Below are 26,119 nucleotides of genomic sequence, written 5' to 3'. Positions count from 1 at the left end.
GTATCTATTCGTGTCTCCTAAGCGCCAATTTAAACATAAAATACTAAGGGAGGCCAGAGAGGATTTTTGAAGAAATGTGCAGTAAGTTTATAATAACAAATCTAGCAAAATTAAGTTATCGACTTACATCTTCATGTAACGGTGAACATCAGCAGGGAGGGATGATCCATCAAACACAAAATCTTCCACCATGACATTTAAGGTTAATCTTGACCTCCAGTGAGAGACAGGTTCATCTAGAGCATTCGTCTGTTTTTCTGCTTCAATTTGCTTTAAAAAATACAATAAACATACATACTGTTAAACAATACAGAATTTTGAATAGGATAATACTCTAACTCACAGAAACTATGAAGTCATTAACTATATCACAAAACAGAAGCCCAGTAAGAAACACTTTACCTTAATTTTGACCAGATCAAGTATTTTGCTCAAATATGGCAGAATGGATTGTAAAGGCCCACCATAATGTGACACTGAAAAACTTCAGTGCCTATTCATAGCCTTGTTCATTAAGAATGAATATTCAGCTAATTAATCTTAATGCCTTAGGAATGTGGATACTAGTCAGAAAAAGCCACTTTGAAACAAGGACTGTGAAGTAATCAGATATTACTTCAAACCAATCAAAAGGATGTGGATATCAACCACATTAATTTTGGGGAGTAAAAAGATCAGACTCTTTGTTTTGAACTTCTGAGCTTCCAAATGCTGTCTAAAGCAGTGCTGAAACTGAGTACGACCTTAGCTTCCAGTACATGCTTAGCCCCAGGGCATTCTACTTGTTTTCCTTTGGATGAACACCATCTGTTCTGACTTTTAGTGCTGGACTCTAGCCTCAACTCATTTCTAACTTTATTCTGACAGGATTTAGAAACAGCACTGCTGGCTACAGGTATATTTCGGGTTCCAAAGAACAACAGAGTGAAATTCTCAAGCTCCACTTAATATGAGGCGCAACAGCTATTCACAAGTATTTCATTAAACAACACTACATTTTTCCCCGCGGTGAGTCATCATAGCATTTGTCAAAGGATATGATCTTATTCTCTTGAATTGAAGTGCAAAGTATGAACATCCTAAAGGAAAAGAAGCAATTTGACATTGGTCATTCACCACCTACCTGTGTGGCTGATTCTCCAGTGAGTAAATTAATCTCTTCTGGTTTAGGGACCATGTATGTGGTCAGAGGGCTCACTATATGCACCTGCTTACCGTCATGCCAAGGCAAAATGCCAGCATGATGAAGAAATATATATGCATATAATGTGCCATTATTTCGGGTTTTCTTTGGTACAGAGACATTCACTGTCCTAAAATACAAAGGAAATACATTAATAAGATGACATAAGACATACTGAAATATTTAGCTATTCCCTAGAAGGATCACTGAAGATGTTCTGGAAGCAAGCAAAAAAAGGCTGGAGACATTAAAAAAAAAAAAAAAAAAAAAAAAGATGGGATCAATTTATATACTCCAGTATGTATCACAATAATTGCATTTCCAAAGTTTTACTATTATCTTGATACTTTAATCTTTCTCCAATTCATATTTTATTACCCTAGATAACACAGGACTGCATCATCAGTTTCTTGTTTTCCCCCTGCCAACAGGTCACAGGGCCAAAATTATCACAGCACTTGCAGAAAACAGCCTTCCGTGTGCTGAATACGTGTCACAGATTGTACACACGATACAAAGTTTAAAAAGAAAATCACAAAGTTTTGCTAAGAACTTTGCATTAATAAAACATCATCTCAGCCATGGCATGCCAAGCACAGAACTCTAGACAGGAGCCCCAAACTTGTCACTCCCCTTGTGCTAGCCAAGAAATCATCCTACTTGCAACCTTGCATAATGCCTCCTCTATTCCTGTAAATTTGCTCAGGTTATTTTGCTCTGAATACTTCCGATGGCTTAGCTGACTCTATTAGTAAAACAATTCTTATATTTTCAGGTCTGTCAGAGATGAAGCTTAATATGACCTAAACTGCAGATCAACGTGTTCTTTAATTATAGAAAACACAGAATGTGAAAGAACCTGGGAGACTCTGCAACAACAGAGTCAAGAATAAGGTGACTATTTTAAACAAACAAAAAAAAAAGCAAGGGAGCAAATATGAAGCACAAACAAGTAGTTCTAATCATTCTAATTGTATAGACACACACGTAAAGTGCAGTGTTACACTCAGAAATTTGTCTAAGGGCACAATCTTACTCCATCTTAGCACCAACATGCCTTCACAAGATCTCGAAACCCTGAACTACCAGAAAAAGAAGGTTTACTTTTACAATTATTAGCACTGAAACAGTTATAGAAAAGCATGTTACTAAAACACAGGTAAAGAGAACACGGTCTGACTTCCCAGTTCTATTCCAGGTCTGAAGCCACGGCTACTAAGAACAAAACATCATGTACCTAGGAGACTGGTGACAGGTTATTAGAGGAAAGTCTGAAGCATTTCCAGGCACTTTGACTTAGATTTTCACAATGAAAAGTCATTTGTAGTATTATAAGCAAAGCACGCTTTGTAAAACATTTGTCTATATGGCTGAAAACAGTACGCTGATCCAAACTAACCAATACTTAAGTTTAGCATGTCATATGCACGTTGCTGATCTAGCAGAGCTAGTAAGATGAATGTTTAGAGTGGAATCTGAAAATTAAGATAGACAACATAGGACAGCATTCAAGATTTGCAAAATCTACAGGAGAGAAACAAGCATTTCTGTATTTACTAGTATAGCTTTGTTTTGCAAGCTTTGTTTCTTCCAACTACGAGATGATTTTCAACGTAAGAAAAGTTCGTCTAAGAGCCTGTTCCTCAGCGCCAGGTGAACTTAGCACACCATTTCCATCAAGACAGGCACTTTACCAATGTTTAATTCATGAAATATTCTAGGAACCTTTACATAAAGAGAAAAATACTGTTTTTATTAACAGCAGCACTTTGTCCTCAACTCTAAGGCTGAAATCCAACCAACATTTTCCTGCCTTAACATAAAAAATATGGTTATTGTGTTATGAAAGTAAGTGTGAACTGAACAGCCTATACAGCATGCAAAAATAACTTTAACCCCAAAACAAAGAATTCAAGAACAACTACTATACTCTTTCGACGCAACTATCACGAACAGCCTACCTTGCTTCACGCATACTTCCATACACGTAACTACCAGTTAGGATACATACTCCAGCATTAAACGAAGAACTCGTAGTTCGGATACCTACCTTTCAAATTTGGACTCAATATCAAAGTCCTCCACATTCAAAACCAGATCTATATTACTCTCAGCACCAATGTTGGACCGTGTGGTAGTATACACGCTTAACTGGAATCAAAGCACAGCATAGAGAAATCAGAGTACAGAAATGCCAAATTCACGCACCAGTAGGCTTAGGGTACCGAGCTGTGTTTCAGCTTCACTCATTTCCCCCGTCACATGATGGCGACACACACTGGGAAAGAAAACAGTGTTCTCAGAGAAAAAAAAAAAGAAAAAAAAAAAAAAAAAAAAGCCTAACGCCGCCTTCCGCTGCCCCTTCCCTCGTTTTGGGGGCAGAAACACCTCGTAAGACAGCCGCTCAGCACGCCTGGGCAGGATGACCTCACCTTGAAGTCGGAGATGCCGCAGAAGTTGAGGCGCTTCTCCAGCCCGGCTGCTCCGTCCAGCGCCCGTGCCAACAGACCGACGAAATCAAAAACTACACCGCGCTTCGGCCCCCGCCGCGGGCAGCACCCGGGAAGGCGGGAGGCCCGCAGGCAGCACCCGCCGCGCCCCCCCGTTCTCCGCTCAGCACCGCGGGAGGGGGGGGGGAAGGAGGGCGCTGTCCCCCCGGGCGTGACGGCGGCCGTCGGCCCAGCCGGCGCGGCGCCTCCCGCCCCCGGGCTGGCACCGGCACCACCGCCCCCGCCTCCGGCCCGGAGGGGCCCGTTCCGCGGGCGCTTCGCGGAGGGGCCAAGGGCCGAAGCGGGCCACCGGTGCCACCGCAGGCCGGCCGCTCGCCGCCGCCCGCCCGTTCCCAGCGGCTGGCCGCTGCGCCCCGCTCACCTGCAGCTTGGGCCTCCGCGCCAGGTAGGGCCAGACGCACCCCGCCGCGCCGCCGCCGCCGCCCCCCGCCGCCGCCGGGCAGGGCCGCGTGTAGACGATGCCGTACATCACCCAGCACGTGTGCGCCACGTAGACGGCGAACACCCCCACCACCAGGCTGGTGAACGAGCTGCGGCTCAGCATGGCGGCGGCCGCGCCCCCCCCCCCCAGCCCCGCTCGGGATCAGCCCGGCCGCCGCGGGCCGCCCCGCCGCCGCCGCTCGCGCATCCCCCACGCAGCCAACCGCCCCGCCCCGCCCGCTCTGCCGTCACTTCCGGCGGGCGGAGGAAGCGCCGCCCCGCCGCCTAGCAACCGGCGGCGCTCGGCGCTCGGCCCGGTGACGGCTTGGCCCCTGGCGTGACGTCAGGGGGGCGGCGCCCGCCGCCGCCAGGGGGCGCTGAGGGAGGGGCCTCTGCCCGTCGAGGCCAGGAGCCGGCGGCGGGGGGGGGCTTCGGTCCGCGTCGTGCTCCGGGCCCCGAGCCGTGGGGGTGGGAGAGGGGGAGAGGGGGATCCTGCGCGGCCGTGAGCCCCTACCCCGTTGCCCCCCGCAGCCAGCTCCGCTCCCCGAGGAGGCAGCAGAGACACAAGCAAGGCATAGCGATAGGAAAAGCCAGCAGCCGCATAAGAAGTTACCTTCGATGGACAGAGTGAAGGGTAGTGCGGTAGGATAACAACAACAAGTTAGGGAAAGGAAGGGAGCAACAGGAGCAAACCCAGCGGAGGGGAGGGCGCGGTGTCCCCCCACGCGCGACGGCGGGCAGGGCTCCGGTGACACCGGGCGCTCGCAGGCCCGAGCGGCCGAGCGCTGCCCCTCACGGGAGCTGGGAAGGCTCTTCCAGGAAAAAAAAAAAAAAAGGAGCGTTTCGTGCGGTCCTCGCCTGTCCGCTCACCTGGCGTCAACCAGGAGAAAGCGGTGAGGGCGGTGCGCAGCGCAAGCACGCCTCAGCCGAGCGCTTCGGGCGGAAGGTTCGCGGGGGCAGAAAAGGCGCAAGCATGCGGTAAGAGGCGGCTGCCCCGGCAGCCCAGGCACAACGGGGAGCGTGCCTGCAGCGCAGGCGAGCGAGGAAGCGGGCACACGGGCAGGCGAAGGGCTGGAAATACCCACCGGGAAGGTGAAGGCGGGTATCTTCGCTAGGAGAAGAAAGCGGTGGAGGTGGGAAGACGAGGGTGGGGAAGGAGAAGAGGGCACGATGTGAGGGCTCGCAGCTCATGCTGCTACCTTAGCCGATCGCCTCACCTGAAAAGACGCCGAAACGCGAGCCGCGAGGAAGGGCTGGCTGCAGATTCAGACCCCGCCGCCGGCTCCCTGTTGAAGCAAGCAGCGCAGTGGCAGGAGCAGCAGAGGGGGGGGGCCCGCCGCTGCACGGGAGCAAGGTCGGGGCTATAACCTGTCACCTCTGGCAGGCCTCACGCTACCCTGGCAAGCAGCAGGAAAAAAAACAGGGTTAAAACCAGATGGTATCAGGTAGGGGAATCTTTACCCTTGGAAGAAAGAAATCTTGCATGCATTTTGTGCATTTACACATCTGTAATATTTCATTAATAATGTCAGTCACTTCCATTTTGTAATGAACAAGCATTTGTGAAAGCGTACCGCATTCTGATGGCATCCTCTGGCATTAGTTAAAACATTTTCTAGTGTAACCTACTTTCGTAAGTATAGAGCAAATAAGTTATTTGCATTTTAGAGCAAAAGAAAAAGGAAGAATATATTTAAGCAGAAAAAGGTTCAGGTTTTAAAGCTTTTCTTCATAAGAAAGCATTCCACATTGCTGCAGGACTAGTAGGACTTCACTGAAAGAAATAACTAGCTTAAATTTTGTTTTGGACAAATACAGTATTCTTTTTTCTTACACAGAATGAAATTATACGCATTTGTTATCACGTACAGATGTCTATTCTTTCACACAAACCACTGCATGACTAACCTGACTTGGGCCAAAGAACGTACTCAAAATCTGCATCCACCCCATAACTTGAAATTAGAAACCAACATTAAGAAAAACATTAACAAGTCTTCCCTTGAAATCTTCGTATCATGATGAACGTATGTCATTTCTCCGGTAAACTTCCCCAGTGTTTCACTTGTATTCTTAAAAATGTTCATATTAATGGTTCAGCTTATATCCACGGGACCTCATTATGCCTTTTTCCACCCTCCGTTATGAATCTCTCACGTATGTGGTTATCTGGAGCGTTGGATCATTTCTTGTCTGTTTCCTGGATAAATAAAAGTAACCAGAGCTACTTCAGGCCAATTCAGACAGACATGTTCTCCAGACTTCTGGAGCCTCTTTTTCTGAATCTTTTTTGATCTTTTGATATTTTTCTTTAAGCACAGAAAACAGAACTGGGGCCAATATCCTTGTCATCCTTAGGGGAAACAAAACAAAACAAAAAAACAATAACCAAACCAAGACCCACACACCCCTACAAAAAAAACCGAACACTCCAAACCCAAACAAAAAAATCCTTAAAACCCTGTAATTTCATATTCCCAGTTGTCAGGCAAACAAGCACTGTTCCCCTGCACACGCTGCCACAGAGAACACACATCAACAAACTGCACCTAAATATATATGGACCCAGTCTTATTCACAATTATGATTTGTATCTTTCCCCTTATTGTAAACCTTGTTGTTTATAAAAACCTTATATCTAAAACCAAAACAAAACCACCAAAAAAACCCAGAGGAAACCAAACGTATTTTGTTTCATTTTTAATTTGGCTTCACGCTGAAAATTCAATTTACAAGCCATTCATAAAGAAAATGTCCAGTTGGGCAGAATGAGCCACGATTGTATACTGCACATCAACACTTGTAGCGTATCATGTAGTTCCCTTTTAGTGAATCATCATACAACTTTTATAGCATAGTTTAAGTGTCTACATCATTTGGCTCAGTTCATCACACGCTATAGTCCATTTCAACCTATCAGACAACTAACAAGAAAAGAATGCTCAAATTGAGGTATTTCCTTTAAGAATTGACTGATCACTGGTATTCAGAGGTAATGTTAAACCATATAGTTTTAAACATTGAAAAATGTACAAAAACAAGTTCATTTTTAAAAAATACTATCCTTAGTCTTCCATGCATGTTAATAAAAAATATAAAAATCAAATTTGTAGCACTGAAGCTATACTTTTCGTTCTGCAAAAGTATTTCCACAATTGGAACCACAAGCTACAGTCATCTTTAGTACACTACTTGTTTTTGCTTTTCAGTTATGAAGTATTGTCAGTTCAGTGCAAAGGTAGTAAGTCTATGTACACATACCATAGGGGCCATAGGAGGGACATTTACAGCAGAAAATATGCATTCAGATTATTATTATCCAGTAGCACTATATATTGTTACAGATTTACACTGCATATCCAAGGGCTAGTATAACAAAAAGCTTGCAGCCAATACGCGTCTTTAAACACACCGGGTCTGCTTGAGCAGCCTTGAAGTCAACAGAAGTTGCACCACTGATGGAACAAGCACGTAACACCTTGCGAGTGAGTTCCTACAAAACAGCTTCCTGCTCTGTCAGCACAGGTTTGCAACAAAAAGCATCCTCTTCGTGGCAGTGCCTAACTTGGATTCAGTAGCGGTAGGAGAAAATTCCAAAATTTGATCATGTAAAAGGTTAACTTTTTGCTTTTGCGTTTAAATTCTCAAGTGTGTTCAAAAACATAGCAATTTTTTTTTTTCCCAAAATATATAAATGATATCCTCAATGCGAGTTTAACAATAATTCAGGAAATCAAAAACATTTTTTTTTCTGAATTATTTCTCAGCTTGTTGATAACTCAATTTTAGTCTCCTAAAAAGATGAACTAGTACCTGCAATCAAATTAGAAATGTATTGCACACCTGGAGAGATGCTGGGAATTACAAAAAGGTTTAGAAAGTGGTCCCATTGAACAGATGCCAAATACTTTCAGCACAATGCCGCAACATTGAAGTTGTATAGTACACAATACAAGGTTAGCAGATGCTTAGTCTTGGTCCTCCTCCAGGAAACAAAAATCTATCACTTCTAAAGAAATTCACTTCTAACATTACTGGTTTACAGAGAGCTCTTAATACCCTTAGAGCAATTGGAGAAAGCAATATAAACAAATCACCAAACACAACCAACCATATAGACAAGCAGCTGCAACGGTTTCGCTTTTTGTCTGAGTATATAAAATTGCTAAGGAGAGATGTTCAACTTAAGGAATTCTAATCCACATATTTAAAAATACAATTTCATTTTTAGATGTTTACTTAAAAACTGCTTTTGTAGTCTGGAAAGTACAGTACTGGCTAACCTAAACCTCCCTTCTGAAATATAAGAAATATTTTGCTTGAACTTCACTATAAAAGAAAACATAGGGCAAAAATAGATACTTAGGGCATACAAGATCTTTACAAGTTTATTTCTTTAGCATTTAAAATACAAAAGTGTCTTCATGCTGGATAGTGAATAAAAGACGTGTATTTGGGGTTTCCCCATATACATTCATAGACTTCGAAATAACCTATTAGATGAATTTCATTTCCAGTACCATGGTAGGATGAAAAGTGTCTGAGCTTCAGCCTTCTTCAGTATCCATGAGGAGACTTTGTTTGCCATCACATTTCTAGATGCTGCATTCAGAACTTGGAAGTAAACAGGCACACACTGAAAGTGACATAGTGAGTCGGAAGTCAATCCAGTTTAAGGTTTCATTGTACTATATTTCTAAATTTAATTTCTTACTGTTCACAGGAACAAGGAGAATCTCATAAGCTCTTTCAGACCTGCTGTCACCTGGACACACCTGCAACGGTTAAAGTGTGGGACAAGAAAAAGCAATCCTTTACCCGGACGGCAGGCACAAGCTGAAGCAGCACACGGTCCCTTCGCTTTGGGTGGCATTACCAGAACGTGACTTTAATATTCACCTGCCGCTTACGGCTCAGGAAGAAAAGTCCATGAATGTCACTTAAGCTTAAGAGGCAGCGAGCTCTCCCTCAGGCTGCAACACGCCTGCAAAGAACAGACAGCGCAAGCAAGAGCTGGAGATACAGAAAACTGAATTCACCAGCCCAAGAGGCAGAAAAGACCCTTCTGTACTGTGGGAAAAGGCCAGCGGCACAGCGAAAGCTTTGCTGCCATGCTCGCCTTGATAGGCTTCTCTACTTGCTGGGTCAGGACCAGAAGTTCAGCCTGATTTTTCTCCAACTGACTCTTTGGCTCAGAACTGGCACTCTCAAGTAACACCCCATTCTTAATATCAAAATAATATTTTTATATTATTATTAAAATTACAAGAGTCATTATGACTTTTCTCTTGCTTCTAACATTTTTTGGTCAAAGAACTGAAGCTTAATGCTACATCCACATACAGCACCTTTTTCGCGATCCCTAAGCTAACCTCAGATAAGCTGGGATGTTCGTATGGCCCTGTGCAATTTAGCTCAGAATAAAGCAGCGTGACAACTACGTTGGTAAAAAACCCCCCAACGAATAAGTTAATTAACAGGAATAACTTACTCCGGTGAGATCTGTGCTAAGGTGATTCTACTGTTTTCATTCCCAGAGACTGATCATTTGAAAACTGCAAATACGTCTTTATTGGTTACAGATGGCCTCCTGAAGTGAGCCTGCACAGGAGTACTCTGCTCTGCCGCTTTGCTAAAGAAAATGGAATAAGCAGCTGCTGCTATCACACAACTAGTGGAATTATTTTGCCTAAGCAAGCCTGCAAGACAATCTAGGCAGCGTCAATTGCTGCAAAAAGGTCTCGGCGTATTTGACAGAAACATAACCCCTTATTTTATAAGCCTCTTAAATCCTCTGCTCTCTTGGTATCACCCACTTGAGTTTAATCCCGTTACACATGATAAAGCACATCGTACCATCTGGAGGAAAAGCAGCTGTTTTCTACAAAACAAATCATTCCACCACTCGTAAAAGACAAAATAATATCTTGAAATAAACCTGAAAGGTTTCCTAGGGAAAGAAACCTGATCACAGAGATGCAGGCAATATTCACAGATGGAAGTCCAGGCACATCTAATGGATGATCTCTTTGCTGCTGCGTTCTCTCAGTAGTTTTACCTCAGGATTACATAATTTATGCCCATTTTGATGACAATGTGTTGGTGACTAACGTGTATACCCAGTTCACTGCCTTGGCTATAGCACAGAACAACTGTGTTTGTTCCTCCAAGGTGGTGCTGGAAGATTTCACCCATAAGGAGGTCTGACAAGGTTCCTGTCACGGTTTGAATACTTTTTTCCAGTCTTCATAGGAAAAAGGCTAAGAGAGCAGACGAAACCTCACTGGCTGTGCTGCCGGTGACTGAGTCATTACTTGGATACACAATGCTGCAGTACCTTCAAGAAATCCTCCTCTGACCAAAGAACAGCTGGCTTAACTTCTACCCAGCTGGGACTGCAAAATTACCTGAACGACAATCTCAGTCTTCCTGCTTATTTGTGAAACAGATCTTGTGATTTTGCTGGACTGTTTAATTATTAATTTAATTATCAATGGCACTGATTACAAATTCTTACTTTCCATTTTGAACTGTTGGGCCTACTCTTCCTCCTTTTTTGTAAAGGATCTAGCCATATTAGTTAGGTAATTGAAGTTTTCCAAATTAGCTGAAGTTCAGATACCTAAAAAGTAACAAACCATCTGAAGTAGTTGGTTCACAGGGAACGTCTGTGCTCCAATACGAGTGTAGGAGCTGAACTTAAATTTTGCTAATGTAAAACTCTTGGTCAACATATTTCTAGTTTCTTAACGCTAGGACACTCATGAAAGTGCTGCTAGAAAAAAAGCAGAGGCTTCACATTAAGCAAAACGCAACATTTTAGGAAGTCTTGTATCCCACACTGACCTAAAGGAATATTGATCTGACTTGGCGAGAGGCTTTATCAGATTGTTTTGTTTTATTTTGCATCCTAGTTCAGTTCCATAATATATGCAAAGCTGTGCTTATATAGCTTTTCTGAGATCGTCGGATCTACAGCATGTGGCACTCAAACAATACAAGTTGCAGAACTTGAGTCTTTTTTTTTTTTTTTTTAAATGGGAATACCATTTCTGAAGGAGCAGAATGTGACTAGAACAGTTAACATGAAAAGCTGTACTTACCACATGATAGTATAACATAGGAAAAATAACTTAATGGCAATACCAAAGATGGCCTTGTAAGGGAACTCATAAATGAATAAAAATAGAACTGCTTTAGAAAAATTTATCAAGCTATGCAAATGTTAAAGTGCAACAATCCCTCTTCCAGAAAAACGTTTACTACATATTATGAATAAAAACATATTCCAACCAGCCTAATGCTTAAACTAGCTAACAAACCTACTCAGTTTGCATGAAAACATTAACAAACAGCTATGTACAAAACTTGCCTATTTACTTCCAGCAGCTTTGCCACTGAAGAGGTTGCAACACTTCCTCACTGCACACGTGTCTCCTTTTCAACCTTTGTGACCTAAGGATTTATACTTTCAAAGTGGGATTAGCAAACGCACACACAAGCCTGGCTGCTTTTTATCATAGTAAGGTTATTCTAGCTGCAATAAATGCATTGAAACATATAGTGTAATTCATTGGTATACAATTAAGCGTACAACTTAATCTCTCCATAAGGCTTACAAATTGCCTATAATGCCTTTTAAGTGTATCTGCTTACAGCAGCGGACTCCTGTGAAATATGTACTAGCACTTGCCTTACCGTGGTAGAGACAGTGTTTTAAACATGCTTCGCACCTCCTAAACATTTGCTTGGGTTTAGTGGGGTTTTATAATGTTCGAAGAAATATAAATGAAGCAAACAAAAAAAAAAAAAGAAAAAGACACTTTTTAGATATGTTGGATTTCGTGATTTTCTGTGTTACTGTAAATAGATTCAAAATACAGAGTATACTTGTTCAACCATATCAGAATAGCAAAGCTTTGGCTGGGCCTCTCATACAATATATAAAAATACAGTCTGATGCAAGAGCTCTACTGGCAAGGGATGGCAGTATTACATAAAAGCTGTAAAATGCTCATCAGAAACGTCAAATGCCTTCACACCCTTACATTGTTTGTGTAAGGATCATTTATTGAGTTAAATAATTGCAAAGAACTGAAGTAATTTCTTCATATGTCTCCCTGTAAATTTAGGGGCTGTTGATATCACCAGTTAAAATAAAACAACGCGTTTGTAAAATCTGTAATATTTTAATTGAAGGCATTTACATGTCAGTGTTTGGTGAAGGGGAAGGGAAGCTTTCAATTCTACCCTGACATTGCAGCAAGCCACTGAAACTTGACTGTCACAACCCAGCTGTCCCACAGTTGGGTGCCTTTTAAAAAGGCTGCTTAGGTGGGACTACTGAAACAGTTCAGCAGTCGGAGTTTGATAGACGAGTTGTAATGAACGCTGCTGCAGTAACGCGGTGTGTTACAGGTCTCGGCCCTCAATAAAGTCCCGAGTTTACCACCCTACAGTAACACGGCTGTTCTGTTACTACGAGGCAGTCTAGCATTATAGCCTTATATCCTACAGATGCTAAAAATCACCTGAATTACATTCATTAATCTCAGCTTTTGTGACAGTATGCATGATCTAACAATATTTCCATGCAGGCTGATCAGGACTTCACCTTATGATTCATCCTGTTATGTCTCCATCTCGTTCAACAATCTCACAAAAGAGGGAGCACTGCAATTCATTACAAAATCTAAGTGGTTTTGGTTTTGTGGTGTTTTTTTTGTTTGTTTGTTTTGGGGTTTTTTGTTTTTTGTTTTTTTTTTTTTTTTAAAGGGTTGCTTCCACCAAGAGTACTTGCTCACCAAGCAAACAATGCTGGTCACTGGCCTTCTTCGGCAGCAGCTCTGGACCGAACTGACGCACACGTCTTTCAGTGCCTCTTCACCACGCAACGTGGCATTTGTTTCAGGGCCTGTCTATCACAGGCTGCAGCACCCTTCAACCCAAACACTCTGCACAGCTTAGTTGCACACAAATGCAGTTATTACACTTGCCACAATTAGAAAACAACTCCCTCGCCAAAACAAATATGAAACCAAATGAACCCTTTCGTTTTCAGAAGGCAGATCTCCACGTTACATACACCATACCTGCAAGTTAGGCACACTCATAGTTCACCAACTTCAATCAGCTTGCTTTGTTCTTTCAGGGATGCGTACAGAGTATCTCTTCCTCTGGAGCTTCCCTCACCCGAAAGCTGTCCATGGGATACTAAGCTTACCTTTTTCTTCTTTTCAGACACATGTCTCAGGGAACTCTTATCTCCTCCCCTGCACTCTGAAATTCTCAAATTCCCAAGCTCACATACAAAGCAAAAGATAACTATCTTACACAGCCAGCTTGAGCCACACGCCATAAAAAGTCTTGCAGAGGAGATGTGATATGCCCAGACTACAGTTCATGTGCCTTCCCTTACATATCGACTAAAATACGTACTGTGTAATCACAGAAAGTAGGCCTCAGGAGGTATCCCTACGACCCTGGGGCACGATCAACAAAATCAATTGTCTCTTAGTTTAAAAACCTCCAGTGAAAGAAGGCTCCTCACCCCACCTGGAATGACCCATTCTCCTTAGCTAACTAGGTGTATTGTACGGAATTTCTCCTAATGCTTAACTTGCCTTTTAAATGAATAGCCTGTGTCTACCATCAACGTGGAGAAAAGACTGTTCCTATCTTCTCTATAACAACTTTTTCAATATTTGAAGATTGTTTTCACATCTTCCTTCAGTCTCCTCATTGGATTACAGAACACTTCTGATCTGTTTTTTTGAGTACTTTCTGTCCTCCAGACTCTATCCAGCTACTCCCCATCTTTCTCAGGTGCCCCAACATGAACGGGTACTTCAGGTAAGGCCTTATCACACCTTGCTAACACAGAAATACCACCACACTTCTCACAGGCTACACTGTTGATGCATCCCACTATGACGAGTATCTTTTCTGCAGCAATGAGTTAACGGTACTCAGTTTGTCATACTCTATACCATCCCTGCCCCAAGATGTTTTATGCAGCAATACCCACTCCCTCCTGTTTGTGCAGCTGACTATTCTGACCTAAATGTAGTTCCTCACATGCTTTATTTTTCCAAAGCATTTCTCCTATTTTTCATGATCAGTTTTAATTCAAATCTTGTCTGCCAGTCTGCTGCAGCCCTGTCAGCTTGCCATGTGTTACCTAGATAAATCAAAAATGTAATTATTACTCCAAATGAGGACCTACCTTCACACACCCCACAGAAGGCATCATTTCTTACATTTTATTCCCCATACTCTTCCTATTAAAGCTAGTTTCAGTTTGGAGACTTCCCACATGCAGTAAGGGATTTCTAAGGACATATTCCAACAACCTAATGAGCTTTAAAATACCTCCTGCTATTAAAAAAAAATAATAAAAACATTTGGTATCAACAGACTTCCTTCTGCTAAAATTCCTCCCTTTCAAATCTAATTTTAAATTACTCTAACATGGAAGATTCAAATCTCAACAGAAGCTTTCCAATCAAAAAACCATCATATTTTAGTGCAGCCCTACAAAATTAGTCACAGAAATCATCGGAAAGGTTTTGTTTGTTTGTTTGGAAGTAGAGTTGCCATTAGAGTTATTTTGTGACAGAGTCCTCCTTCCTACTCCTTTAGGCTTTTGTCACGTTTCCTAATCAGTGAAGCTCTGTGGTTTTATAACAATTTACATTTTTCTCCGAGACCTCCATTGGTAATTAAGGCATCTGGCTTTACAAAAGGAAAGATAAGAAATGTTACTAATACAAGTGTTTTAGGTTGTGTGTTTTGTTTGGTTTTTTTTTTAAACAGTTCTAAACTATCTTAAGCTTCATATACGTTATATGCAGTATATGTAATGTTGCTATAGAGATTTAACTAGTGTTTCTTCAGGATATTCTGCAACTTGTTGCTGGATTGGCCTCTGAAGTAACTGCAACCTTTCCAAACTCGTGCTAATACAACAAAGTTTCCATAGTGTGTTCCGTGCTAAGTTAACTATATACAGGCTTGCTACAAAAGAAACCTGTGATTCCTGATGAATCTAGATTAAATACAATTGTGTAAACGTCTCCCATTTAAATGTTGGGTGGACATGATTTAAACTGATTATAAGAGAAAAGCACAAACAGTTTTGTCACGTATTTGCAAACAGTATGTGGCATGTCAGTTTGGAAAAAATTCACGTTTAATTGCATCCAGAAGATTACAGTAGAAAAGTGTTGGGGTGAGGGATAAGGAGCCTTTCCTTTTCATTCTACCATGGAATAGACTGAAAAAGAAACAATTCTGTCATTCAACAATAAAAAGTAATCCTTAGCAAGTTTTTGCATTATTGTTTCCAAACTGTTCACTGAAACCAGAACAAAGGGCCAAAATGTGCTTGCCTTGCTCAAGAGAATAATCCCACTGAAATCACCAAGACTGACTATGCAAATATGGACAGCAAAGTTTGGCCCCAAATAAACATCCCCATAACTAGGGAAAACACTAATCACCAAAGTGCACTTAACACCATAGTAGCTACAGTTTCTTTATACATGCACAGTTTGTGCGACACTTTGTACATGGAAATCTAGCCAATGGAATATAAATAAGTGTGCCGCTTCCTTTTAAATATGAACATAATAATGAAGCACATTCACATTTTTGCCTTTCAAAGACCTTTTTGAAAAAAATAAAAACACCTTCCCCAAAGTAATCTGGAACATGTTGTTAAATATAGCACATATGATTCAAAGAACAGTATTAAGGTAAAAGAACTTTCACACACAAAACCCGGTATTTGCTGTATAGTTGGAGTGACTTATGAAAATTCCAAGAAAAGACAATCCTCTCACCAGGAGAGGAAGGTAACAGTGGTAGTGTTAATTCAGTTTCTTCTGCAGGGGCTTGTTTTTATCTTCAGCGTTTTCAGGGCTGAAGTCAGTACAGATACCATTAGGAGCAGAAAGAGATGAAGTCTCCAAGCCACTCTCGGCTCCCATCTGATCAGCATAGAGATAGTCTTCTGCAAAGTGTGGGTGCAATTCAGCAAATCTGTAGAAGTCATCTAAAAAAAAATTTGTTGTTACACAGAATCAGCTCTTTGAAACAGAAGGACACTAAATTTGAATACTTACACATATATAATCACATGATCACTTGGGAGGAAAATAGCAGCAGTTAACATAATGCTATCCCCACAGCTTGTTTTAGCTTCTCAGCAGAAGTTTACCACATCCCCAGAGCCGAGATGCTGCAAAGAGTTATCTAAGCCCTCTTAAAACACTTCAGACCAGAGCTTAGCTTGTATGGTGAAAGGGTAAACAGGCTCAGATTTGCATTAAAATGCATGAGGAGCACCACATGCCCTGACTTAGCATCTCACTGTTCACTGGGGGAAGGGCAGAAGCCCTCCAGCTGAGGAACAATGAACAGCAAGAGTAGTCATTTCTTAAAAATCTGGGAAGTCTTTTGCAAACATGCCCTTTAATGCTTTGCACTTATAATTCTCATCAACCTAACAGCAGCTGTCATTGCTGCCTTCCGCTTTCCAGATTTCAGCATTTCAAAACTCCTAATATTTTAGAGCATAATATTGCGAGAAGATAAATAATTTGTAAAACAACTGATTTTAATGTTGGCTGCTAGTAAGACAATAAAAAGAGCAAGATTAGTTCCTGGGGGAGCAGGGAATCCTTAACATCAAGAAGTTATATTTTGTGTTAAAAATCCGGCATTAAAGCCTTGTCACAATTTGCCCACATGGCTGTTTATTCAGACGTGATTTGAACGCAAGATACTGTAGAGGATCCAGGTCATAAGGAGCTATTCTTATAACGTAAAGTGGCACTGGAAGAAGCCGGATGCGAACATTATCATCACTAACTCAGTCACCTGCAGTGTACCACACACAGCCCACTCAAATCCACTGTCTTATCCCAGAAGAGCTCACAATCAATGCTGTGAGAGTTCCCTGGCGTGCAGTGCGGGTAACACCTGAAGTAGCCTTTCAGAGGAGTGGAGCCCAGTTCCTCCTGGTACAACTGGGCTGGTGTGGAAGAAGGGAACTACCATAGCTTTCCCTTTCTGCCATCCTTCTCTGAGACGGCGTGTTTTTCTCAGCATTGCAAAGGGCAAGGGATTGTTGTTTCTCTCACAGGGGCACTGAAGTTGTAGGTCAGCCCGGCCTCTGAACTATTGCAAAGGGACAGGTGAGGAGAATGCAATAAACAACTTCATCCTTCTGCAAACAAAAAAGTGGGTATCCTATATCTGCAGTTTATAGGGATCTCAAGTATTTTGGACCCTGTAACTTCAACAAAAGCTGATGAAGTTCAGGCCATGAAAACCAACACTATCACCTATGTTGGAAAACCTGTATGTACAACTGGCTGATTGATCATGTCAATGATAAAGTTGGGGGGGGGGGGGGGAAATCTTAAAGTTTTGATTTCTCAGAACTTGCCGGGACGATGCCTTCAGAAAAGGTGTAGTTTGCAAATTTTCCACCTCTCCTTTCTCAGTATTTAAGTGCAACAAATTGAGTATGTGGAAAGTTGCACATATTCTCAGGAAAGGCAAGAGATTGAATATTTATGGCAAGAACTCTCAAGATAGAAATGCAATACCAAAAGTTTATTTTCATCTTCTAATTCTCTACCACAATAAACTGGACATTTATTCTTACTATTAAGTGTTCAGATATGTTAAAATTTCAGTCCAAAGTTTATATTCTAAAATGAGCACTTCTCTCAGGAAAAGATCCAAGCAAAGTTTCAAAGAAGTGATGTAAATACCATCCTACTTTGTGTAGCCTCACAAAAGACTACTCTTGACTGCAGGAAATAAAATAGTGAAAGTGAGAGCTAAGCACTTCAGTGGCCACTGCTGTGGCTCAGTGGTCCAGATTTTCTTGTGATGGGAACATCCTGTGACCACTCAGGGGTGAAGTGCAGATTTAAACACAACTAAGTACTATTAAAGATGGATATTAAAATATGAATTCTTTGGTAACTCACATGAACTGGTCTGAGTTCACTTGTACACCATTTCAAATTTAGCTATTCTCAAACAATGAAGTGTGCCAAAATTAGAGTTCTGCTAAGCTTACCAGCTTAGATTCTGTGCTGGTATTTTTTAAGCTGGGTGGTGGTGGGGGTGTCGTCAGAAATGTTGAGTCACCACCCAAATGAGTTAGGAGACAACAAGGAGCAACAGAGATAGGCAGGAAAAAGTCAATAATGTCAAATGGACATGGAAATACTGGGGACATGACAGGTGAGAGGTACAGAAAGGAAAGGGGCAGTACAGCAGGAATCAAGGAGGCAAGACATAGCAGTCAGGGAAAAATGGGAGGGCAGTGGCAATGATTCTCATTCCAATAACTCTAAAATAGTTATGTAGTTGAAGCTTTACGTGCATATTGTACAACTGAAACATAGGAATTACTAGTGTAGAAATGGTGAGTTACTAACACTGATGTCTTAATTTGTAAGATTTTTACAAATCAAATACATACTAATTATCCTGAAGGAAAACCACTAAAACAGGGCATATCATAAGCACTTCTACTGGAAATACGCAATATATTGGCTATCAACAACTCTGATCATACTTAAATGATACAACTAAATTTAGAACCTTACTGCATAAAAGATGAAGAACCTGAAGTAACACACAAAGTACTTTGATTCCCAGCATAATCTATTCACCCGGATCTCACAATTTTTCAAATGCAACTTTCTCGCCTCCATATCACCTGCATTACAGACTACATATTGAGCAGCCTAGTTAATACCCCCTCATTTCCACCCCCCCACACACTCGTGACTTATTTTCAAACAGGCTGAGAAATTATTATAGGAGTAGAAAGTCTTATACCCCCCTACATTCTGGGAGGACAGAAATAGTGGGGAACAGATACAAGAGACAAAACAAAAGGACAGAGCTAAGATAGCTTTCTTAAAAATACATATTCACAAAAATACATGGAAGTCACAGAACAGAATATGCTGAGAGAGCTAATCCAGGTATTGCCTGACTTAACATGGAAGGGAAAACCTCTGAAAACATGTAAACATGACATTTGATATTAAAGGTGAAACTCCATTTTTTTTTTATGTAAATTTACTTTGTCTGCAGTGCTTTTATTATTAAAGTCAACAAGCCAACTAAAAAAGGCAAAGTTTAATAAAAATATAACTGGTTTGTATATCTGCATGAGTTCAGACAACTTTGACATTTTGTGACAGTTCAGAACCACTTAAAGTACTTACCATATGTAATCTCTCCTTTTTCTTCTTCATCTACAGCTCTAAAAAGATGCGTAACATTAATCTGTGACACACCCATGGCAGTCTTCAGAATATGAGCTAAATCCTCTTCTGTTATAGTTCCATTTTCTGACTGGTACAGCTACGAATCAAGACAGCAAGATAAATCATTGCAAAGCTGAATGCTAACTCCTATAAACAGCACCACACTAAGTTGTTATGCAAAATTAAAATTTGGTATTGGAAATTCTAGTCACTCTCAGATTGATGTGATCTAAGGATTTCTAATTAGTTTGGGTAAAAGACAGCATTGATTATTAGTTCACCTGTGTAGGCTTCGAAAGTAAAGCTTGCTATATTCACAAAAACACCATATGTTTATGTGACTAACCACTGGAATTTCAGTGATATTCAGAGACAAGACTGTTTAACACTAACATGTTTTGCAGATATGTAACTCAGGATAACTTTTAGTCCATTGAGCTACGTGTCCAAACTTCAAGAGAGTCTGTGGAATCAGGAGATATATTTAAGTCAGCCTAAAGCAGATACTGTTTCGACTTGGTCAGATGTAAAACTCAAGATTCCTTTGACCAAAATCCAACTGATTCGACAGCCAGTTTGCATAAGATGCCTACATCTAAATGGCATTGTATTAATTGTTCATAGTCTCATTCTATGTTTGTATACGTACAGTGTTTTCCCCTGAAAAAGGACCTGAGTATTTCAAAACATCTGTAACAAATACAGCTTCATTAAACTTTCTAAAATAAGTCAAGTTTGCCTGTGCAATGGAAATTGAGACAGAAGAGTTTTCAAAACATTTTTCTCATTTTCAAGCATGATAACACTGCAAATATTGAACCATGTAAAAAATGCTATTTTGGAGGCTTCCTTTTAGTTTCTCTACATCATTGAGAAGGTGGGAACTGATGAGCTTGAACAAAACAGGCATAAGGATGTATCTTTCACACAAGCAGACAGCACACCTCAATGGAATAAAAAAAAGTCAGTGGAATAAAAAAATTGAAGTTCTCTGGAAGACAACATTCATGCTCAAATCAGGAATCTTGCCTTTTCCTCCCTAGCACCTAACCTGCACATCATTTCACAAGGAGTAGGGGCAAGGACAAGACACTTGTTTAATAAAACCTGCTATATTTTCACAGATCAAGTAGTCAGAAGGTGATACTTGATGGTAAGGTTCACAAGCATCATATCAGCAAGATTTACAACATCCTTTGGTTTCCTTAGCAATTAGGAAGGGAGGATGCAGCACTTAAACTGGAGTGCTGCTCTTAAGCTTGATTGCCATAATCCCCCCTTCTCTTTTAATTTTCTACCACTTTAGAACTCTGGTGGCTCAGTAACTCCTATTTTTCAAGTTCTTCAGCTATATACTAAACAATTCCACTTTGAAAACTTGCTCAGCTACATAAAATATTGCACTTTATCCGTGAAAACAAATGACAAAGTGCTTTGCAAAAAGTAGTACATGGCAGAGGACAGCACCTGTTCAAAGTCACACATTCATGAACTGTCTAGATCCTTCAATGGCTCCCAATAAGCTGTGTGAGTATCTTACTGTACACAAACCCAGGACAGGGGAGAAGAAAGGATTAAAAAAAAAAAAAAAAAGGTTCTCTTTCTTTTTTTCTAGAATACTGTGAGCGTAACTTCCTCCGCTCGAGACCTTTTTTAACCTTTCCAATCATCACTAGCAGGATAAAATGAGCCATACCTGCTTCCCCTTGCTGAGTGCTTCCCCTTCTTAATACATGCATAGAACTTCTTTGCAGTTCTCCAGTTAACTTTATATTTTGCAGTTAACCAAGGAACTCAAAATTATGTATTATGACTTGAAGAACAGAGCAGATAGTGAAGGACAGAATTTTTCTAAGAAACAGTTATATTAACTTAAATTTAGGTGCTTCCAAAAAGAAGATAACCACCCAATCTGAGCTTTTCTTCCTCTAAAATGGTAGAAGTATATTGCACATTATGCATCACGACAGCTAAATTTCACTGAAATACTACCTAAAAGCCACCTTCAAGTTTACTTTAAGCTTGTTCTTTTTAGTATGAAGACACAGAGCTGACCAAACAGCACCTGACCATTTCTCTGTGCCATTATATAGATGGAGTAAGTCAGGGCAGAGACCTGTCTGCCTTCCCCTCAGAAATAGCAGCAACAGCAGCTATTAGAGGCAGATTTCCCCCAATATTTGTAGGAACTAAATATTTTTGTTCCTTCCTCCTTTGTCAAATTGGTTTGATACTGACCAAAGAGTAAGAATGAGAGATGTGAACACTAAATATGAACAACACTGAAGAACCTGAAAACAACTACTGAGAGATTAATTAAAAAGTAATAAATCAAGGTGTCAGACAAACCCACTGGAATGGCAAACTAATATTAAAGTATTGCTGCTGTCACTTTCCCCAAAAGCCTGCATTAACCATCTATGCCGATGCTACAACAAACCACTGAGGCTAGAACAAGATCAGGAGCACTTCTGGGAAGCATAAAGTCTGGGCAGAAACTGCAGGACCAACACAGAAACACAGTAAGACTAAGAGGGAAGAAAATCTTTTCAAGAAGATAAATGGGGGTAAAAAAAAAAATTCATCTCTATTAACATGTAGGAGAAGTTTTTAAATATTAACCTGAAAAATAAGATTTGATTGAAACATATAAAAGTAGTAAGCACAACTCATTAGCCTTTAGTTTAGAGGAATCAATACAAAAGGACTTCAGGTTTGAGACTCAATGTCTACTAGAGTTCCACAGAGAACAAATTTCAAACGGCAAACTTCCATAATTTTATACAACTTAAACTTGCAGTGCGTTCCCTCTGAACATGACCTCTTAATCTAACTTTCCATTAATGTTATTAAGTATTAAAAGGGCATGTGAAACAAGCTTCTGTTAAGTCTAGTGGCAGGATTAATAATTTCTAAAAATAAGTAAACTACGTAGAGGATGAAAATGCTGCTTACCTGAAATGCCAACTGAATTGTTTCCAGAGTTTTGGATGGCTTACAGACAACTGACAGAGCAATGACAAATTCCCGAATGTCAATTATGCCATCTTCATTCTGTGAAAGAAAACCTCACCTCAAAATACTGCAATTTGTCTGAGGACTTTCATAAATAACTAACAGTTGCTAAAGATGCAGAATATTCAGAAAGATCATTACATATGCCACTGCAAAAAAAAGTCTCACTGAAATGAATTACATCAGGGCAAGAACTTGGGTCATCAAAGCTCTGCAGGCCCTTTTCAGAGTCTCAGTCATAAGTCATAATTCAAAGGTTCTTGGAAGACAGTGCTGCTACTGTCACCCTTCATTTCCATATTTAAGATTTTTACGTTAAACCATTTGAATTACCGGGTTGAAATTAAAATTGGAGAACCAGAGGGCAAGGTAGCCTAATTTAAGCCCTGAATCCATGACATCTGCTCTTTGGTCTAAGAGAGAACACTGTGGACATATCCACCTCCTGGTCCAAACAGCACCTCATCCAGACAAAGACAATAGTCATTTCCCCGTTCTGACTGATTGCCAGAGGAATGAAACACTGGCTCATTTGCCAAGTTCCTAGGTCCTTCAGGTTTCAGGCATCCTAAAAGAACAAGTGATTTGTTTACAAAGTGAAATATCAGCTAATAGGCATTGCATTCAGTTGCAACAAGCAGCAGCAGAGGTTTAGCCTGAATCCATCTTTCTTCCTCTTCATATTTTGCATCTAGGAAGAAAGTAAGTTTTGTCCAACTGATACTCCTTTTAACTTCTACCTGAATGAATGCTTTATTTAATTGATGATAGGTGCTCTTACTTTGCTGAAAGGGAAACGCAATAGGCAAATACTGTGGAAGTGCTCAAAAGCACTTAGCACTGGCCCAAATCAGACCTCAGTGAATTCAACTGGAACAGAATTAGGCTAAAGCAGAGTTTGCCAAAAGTAGTAAAAAACTTTTAAACATGATGTTTCTTACCTCATCAAAAAGTGCAAACATACTTTCTAATGTGTGAGAAACTGGAAATTCCAAGTATGCTGAAAATTCTTTAAGATCAACCTTTTCTTTTTTCATTTTCATGGCACTTACAGCATATTTATCAAGATCATCTTCAAGTGTTTCTGGCTTCAGCCTAGAAAGCATATTATTTTTGCACATATTAAAAATAAACCCAGTTTTAACAATACAAATTTCAATATACCAAATGAAGCAATAGATGATAATGGTGTAAAACATTACAAGATCTGCAATCAGAATTACTAAGCAACTTTATTATAAAATAATGTATTCCTGTAATTAAGGCTCCCATTGGTTTTTGAACTGTATTAGAAATTACTGCAAGGGCGTAGGAACCCTGGTCATAAGCTTGCGTCCTTTACTCTATCTTGATTATAAACCGTATGTGTAAGCAGTTCAACATGAACAAGAAACACAGTCTAGTACTAGCTAATGGATATCAGGCATGGAGCACCAGGTGGGATTTAGGTCACCTGAATATGGCTGTATTGTAGGACAGTAGCATAAACCAATTACGTTTCCAAATTTGCTAATGTCACTGAACAGGAAAGACCTGGTGCATCTTGCCTACAAGAAATCAGGGATTACATAATAGCGATTATACTGTTAATCCTGTTTGTCAGTCCTCGTTTTCCACGGTCAGTCTGGAGTTGGACACCATTACAAGGTGACCCAAAGTTATAGCAGTTAATACAGCTATGGAAATTCCCTCAGTCCTTCCAATTGCAAAACCAGATTTTGACTGATGAATGAACAGCTTTGTATTTATGCAGATATCTGTTGCATGGTGGTTGTTTATTGTTTGCGAAGTCGAGCCTCCTGTTTTCGCTTTGCAAAAAAAAATATCTTACTATGAATATAATAAGTGGTGCTGCAGATACGTGGGAAAAAGTAAATTCTCTCCCTAATACAACATCAACCAGATCTTGATCAGCAGGTTTCCTGTGAACTAATTTAGGGTAACGTGGGCATCCAAACTTTCTAGTCTGAAGAGAAAAGAAGCCAATAAACTCTTCTACAGTAGTCTTCTGCAGTTGTCTGTTTTGCTGTTTGCTGCTGCAGACAAGGAAAAGCAGTTATTTACAGAACTCGCAAGCTCACGCCAGAATTGTTCCCAGACTGCAGCTGGGACTCCTCAGCAGCTTCCGCTCAGTGACAAGACTGAATAAAATCCTTAATATCAGCATTCTCAGGAGCTTCTGAAAAAAGGTAAGAGCATTTCCGATAGGAAGATTACCTGATACGTCAGCTCCAGACATTGATCGCTTGCTGAAATGACCCTTCCTAAAAATCACTGCTTTTAAGTAAAAACACAACTACTATGCTGTCTGCCATTAGCTAAACTGACTTACAAAAATGTACCAACTAAACAATGCCAAGCCCTGTATTTCTGAATTATAAGACCTGAGCATGCAAGAAATCTTCCAGAGACCCATGGCCCCTACAGAGCATTCATATGCTCTCCATCCTGGCATTAAAGCACCTACCCTAAGTTTTGGTCCTAGACAGTATTAGAAGAACAGCAAACACTCCTCTGCAAACATTCATTTTCCATGATCAAGTAGAAAAGTAGTAGGAACAATGACAAAGGAATCCATGGAGGATTTGAGATGCATACAGAACTCAGCTTCTCACATGCAAGATTACATATAAGAAGTGCCCACAGATAATACATCCCCATAGTAGTAGTCAAAATGGATTTTAACTGTAGGATAAGGGCAGCTGGCATCCGAATCCTCCCTTGAGATAATCCACCAGTGACACAGAATACACAGTCTAACATCTGTCTCTAAATCAGAGAGATTTGATTTGCAATAAATTAACTCAAAATTCACCTTCTAGAACTGAGGGAGTACTCATTTGGTGAGTAGTATTCAAGACTTGTGAGATCTCCTCTTCACCAGTCAATTAAGTATGAAAAGCTAAAAAGTTTGAAGGTAAAACCCTGCATGGAAAGTAGCCTGGCTTACCACGAATCTTACAGACATCTTCTGGTTTGGGTTTTGTAAATACAGAAAGAGATGTGAGCCAATCTCAAAAAGAGTGTGTGGATTAGTGAGGCAAACTTATTGCTTCAGCTTGAGTACGATTGCATTATACTTCTGGTAATCCAAGGTGGGATCCCTTCCCCCTAGCCCTTTCAGAATCAGAAAGTAACTGATGTGGATGACCATGACCTGCTGTGCTGAAGTCTTTTGAAGCCAAGTGTTCCAAATCCCACAATAGGTTCTGAACTAATATCAAATGGTTTGAATTATCTCAATTCCTTTAAAATTGCTACTTTTATCCCAATGGAGGCTACAGAAGCTACAAAGCCAACACTGGATGTCTTTGCTTATGAAATCATGCTTGTTTGCCTAATGGCTTCCATGCAGGATCTAGGCTTTACGATACATAACATTATTTGCTATTGGGGTGTTTTGGTTCATTTTTTAGGCCAGTGCACACTAAGGAGAACAAAAAGTCACTCCTGAGTCCATGAAGATGGAAAGGACATTTTTCAAGATTAACAGCTCTGAACATTAAATCCTTCACAGCAGACTTCACAAGGAAAACCAGATCCCTGAAGGTAGGATATTTTCAGCATAAATACCACTATTTTTAGCAAGTCAGATATCTTACCTCCTTAAAGCTAGTTTTAGCTGCACTTGGCTATTTGAAAACAAACTCCTTTCTTGCATGCTGGGAACCTGCCAAAAACTTTCT

The 26,119-nt window shown here is 40.7% G+C and overlaps 2 protein-coding genes across 7 annotated transcripts in view; both read right to left on the bottom strand.

The window, feature by feature from the left end:
• The window catches only part of CLPTM1L (CLPTM1 like), a 28,032-nt gene extending 23,719 nt beyond the window's left edge, over positions 1-4,313 (bottom strand). For 4 of the 5 annotated variants that reach the window (XM_087758974.1, XM_087758963.1, XM_087758981.1 and 1 more), the window contains exons 1-4: positions 4,055-4,313; positions 3,234-3,334; positions 1,124-1,313; positions 128-270 (exon numbers count right to left, since the gene is read on the bottom strand). In XM_087758974.1, coding sequence (XP_087615100.1) covers positions 128-270; positions 1,124-1,313; positions 3,234-3,334; positions 4,055-4,237 — 617 coding nt within the window. In that variant the 5' untranslated portion in view covers positions 4,238-4,313. The remainder of the gene's footprint in view (positions 1-127; positions 271-1,123; positions 1,314-3,233; positions 3,335-4,054) is intronic. The other variant, XM_087758954.1, reaches the window with a different exon arrangement.
• Positions 4,314-6,797: 2,484 nt separating this feature from the next.
• The window catches only part of LPCAT1 (lysophosphatidylcholine acyltransferase 1), a 68,102-nt gene continuing 48,780 nt past the window's right edge, over positions 6,798-26,119 (bottom strand). For both annotated transcript variants that reach the window (XM_087758993.1, XM_087758999.1), the window contains 4 exons: positions 23,375-23,528; positions 22,374-22,472; positions 19,377-19,515; positions 6,798-16,168 (listed from right to left, as the gene is read on the bottom strand). In XM_087758993.1, coding sequence (XP_087615119.1) covers positions 15,984-16,168; positions 19,377-19,515; positions 22,374-22,472; positions 23,375-23,528 — 577 coding nt within the window. In that variant the 3' untranslated portion in view covers positions 6,798-15,983. The remainder of the gene's footprint in view (positions 16,169-19,376; positions 19,516-22,373; positions 22,473-23,374; positions 23,529-26,119) is intronic.

This window comes from Nipponia nippon, unplaced genomic scaffold (assembly GCF_047370975.1).
Source record: "Nipponia nippon isolate SJK-2023a ecotype South Korea unplaced genomic scaffold, ASM4737097v1 scaffold_1, whole genome shotgun sequence".
NCBI lineage: Eukaryota > Metazoa > Chordata > Aves > Pelecaniformes > Threskiornithidae > Nipponia > Nipponia nippon.
This window is presented reverse-complemented; position numbering and strand designations above follow the sequence as displayed.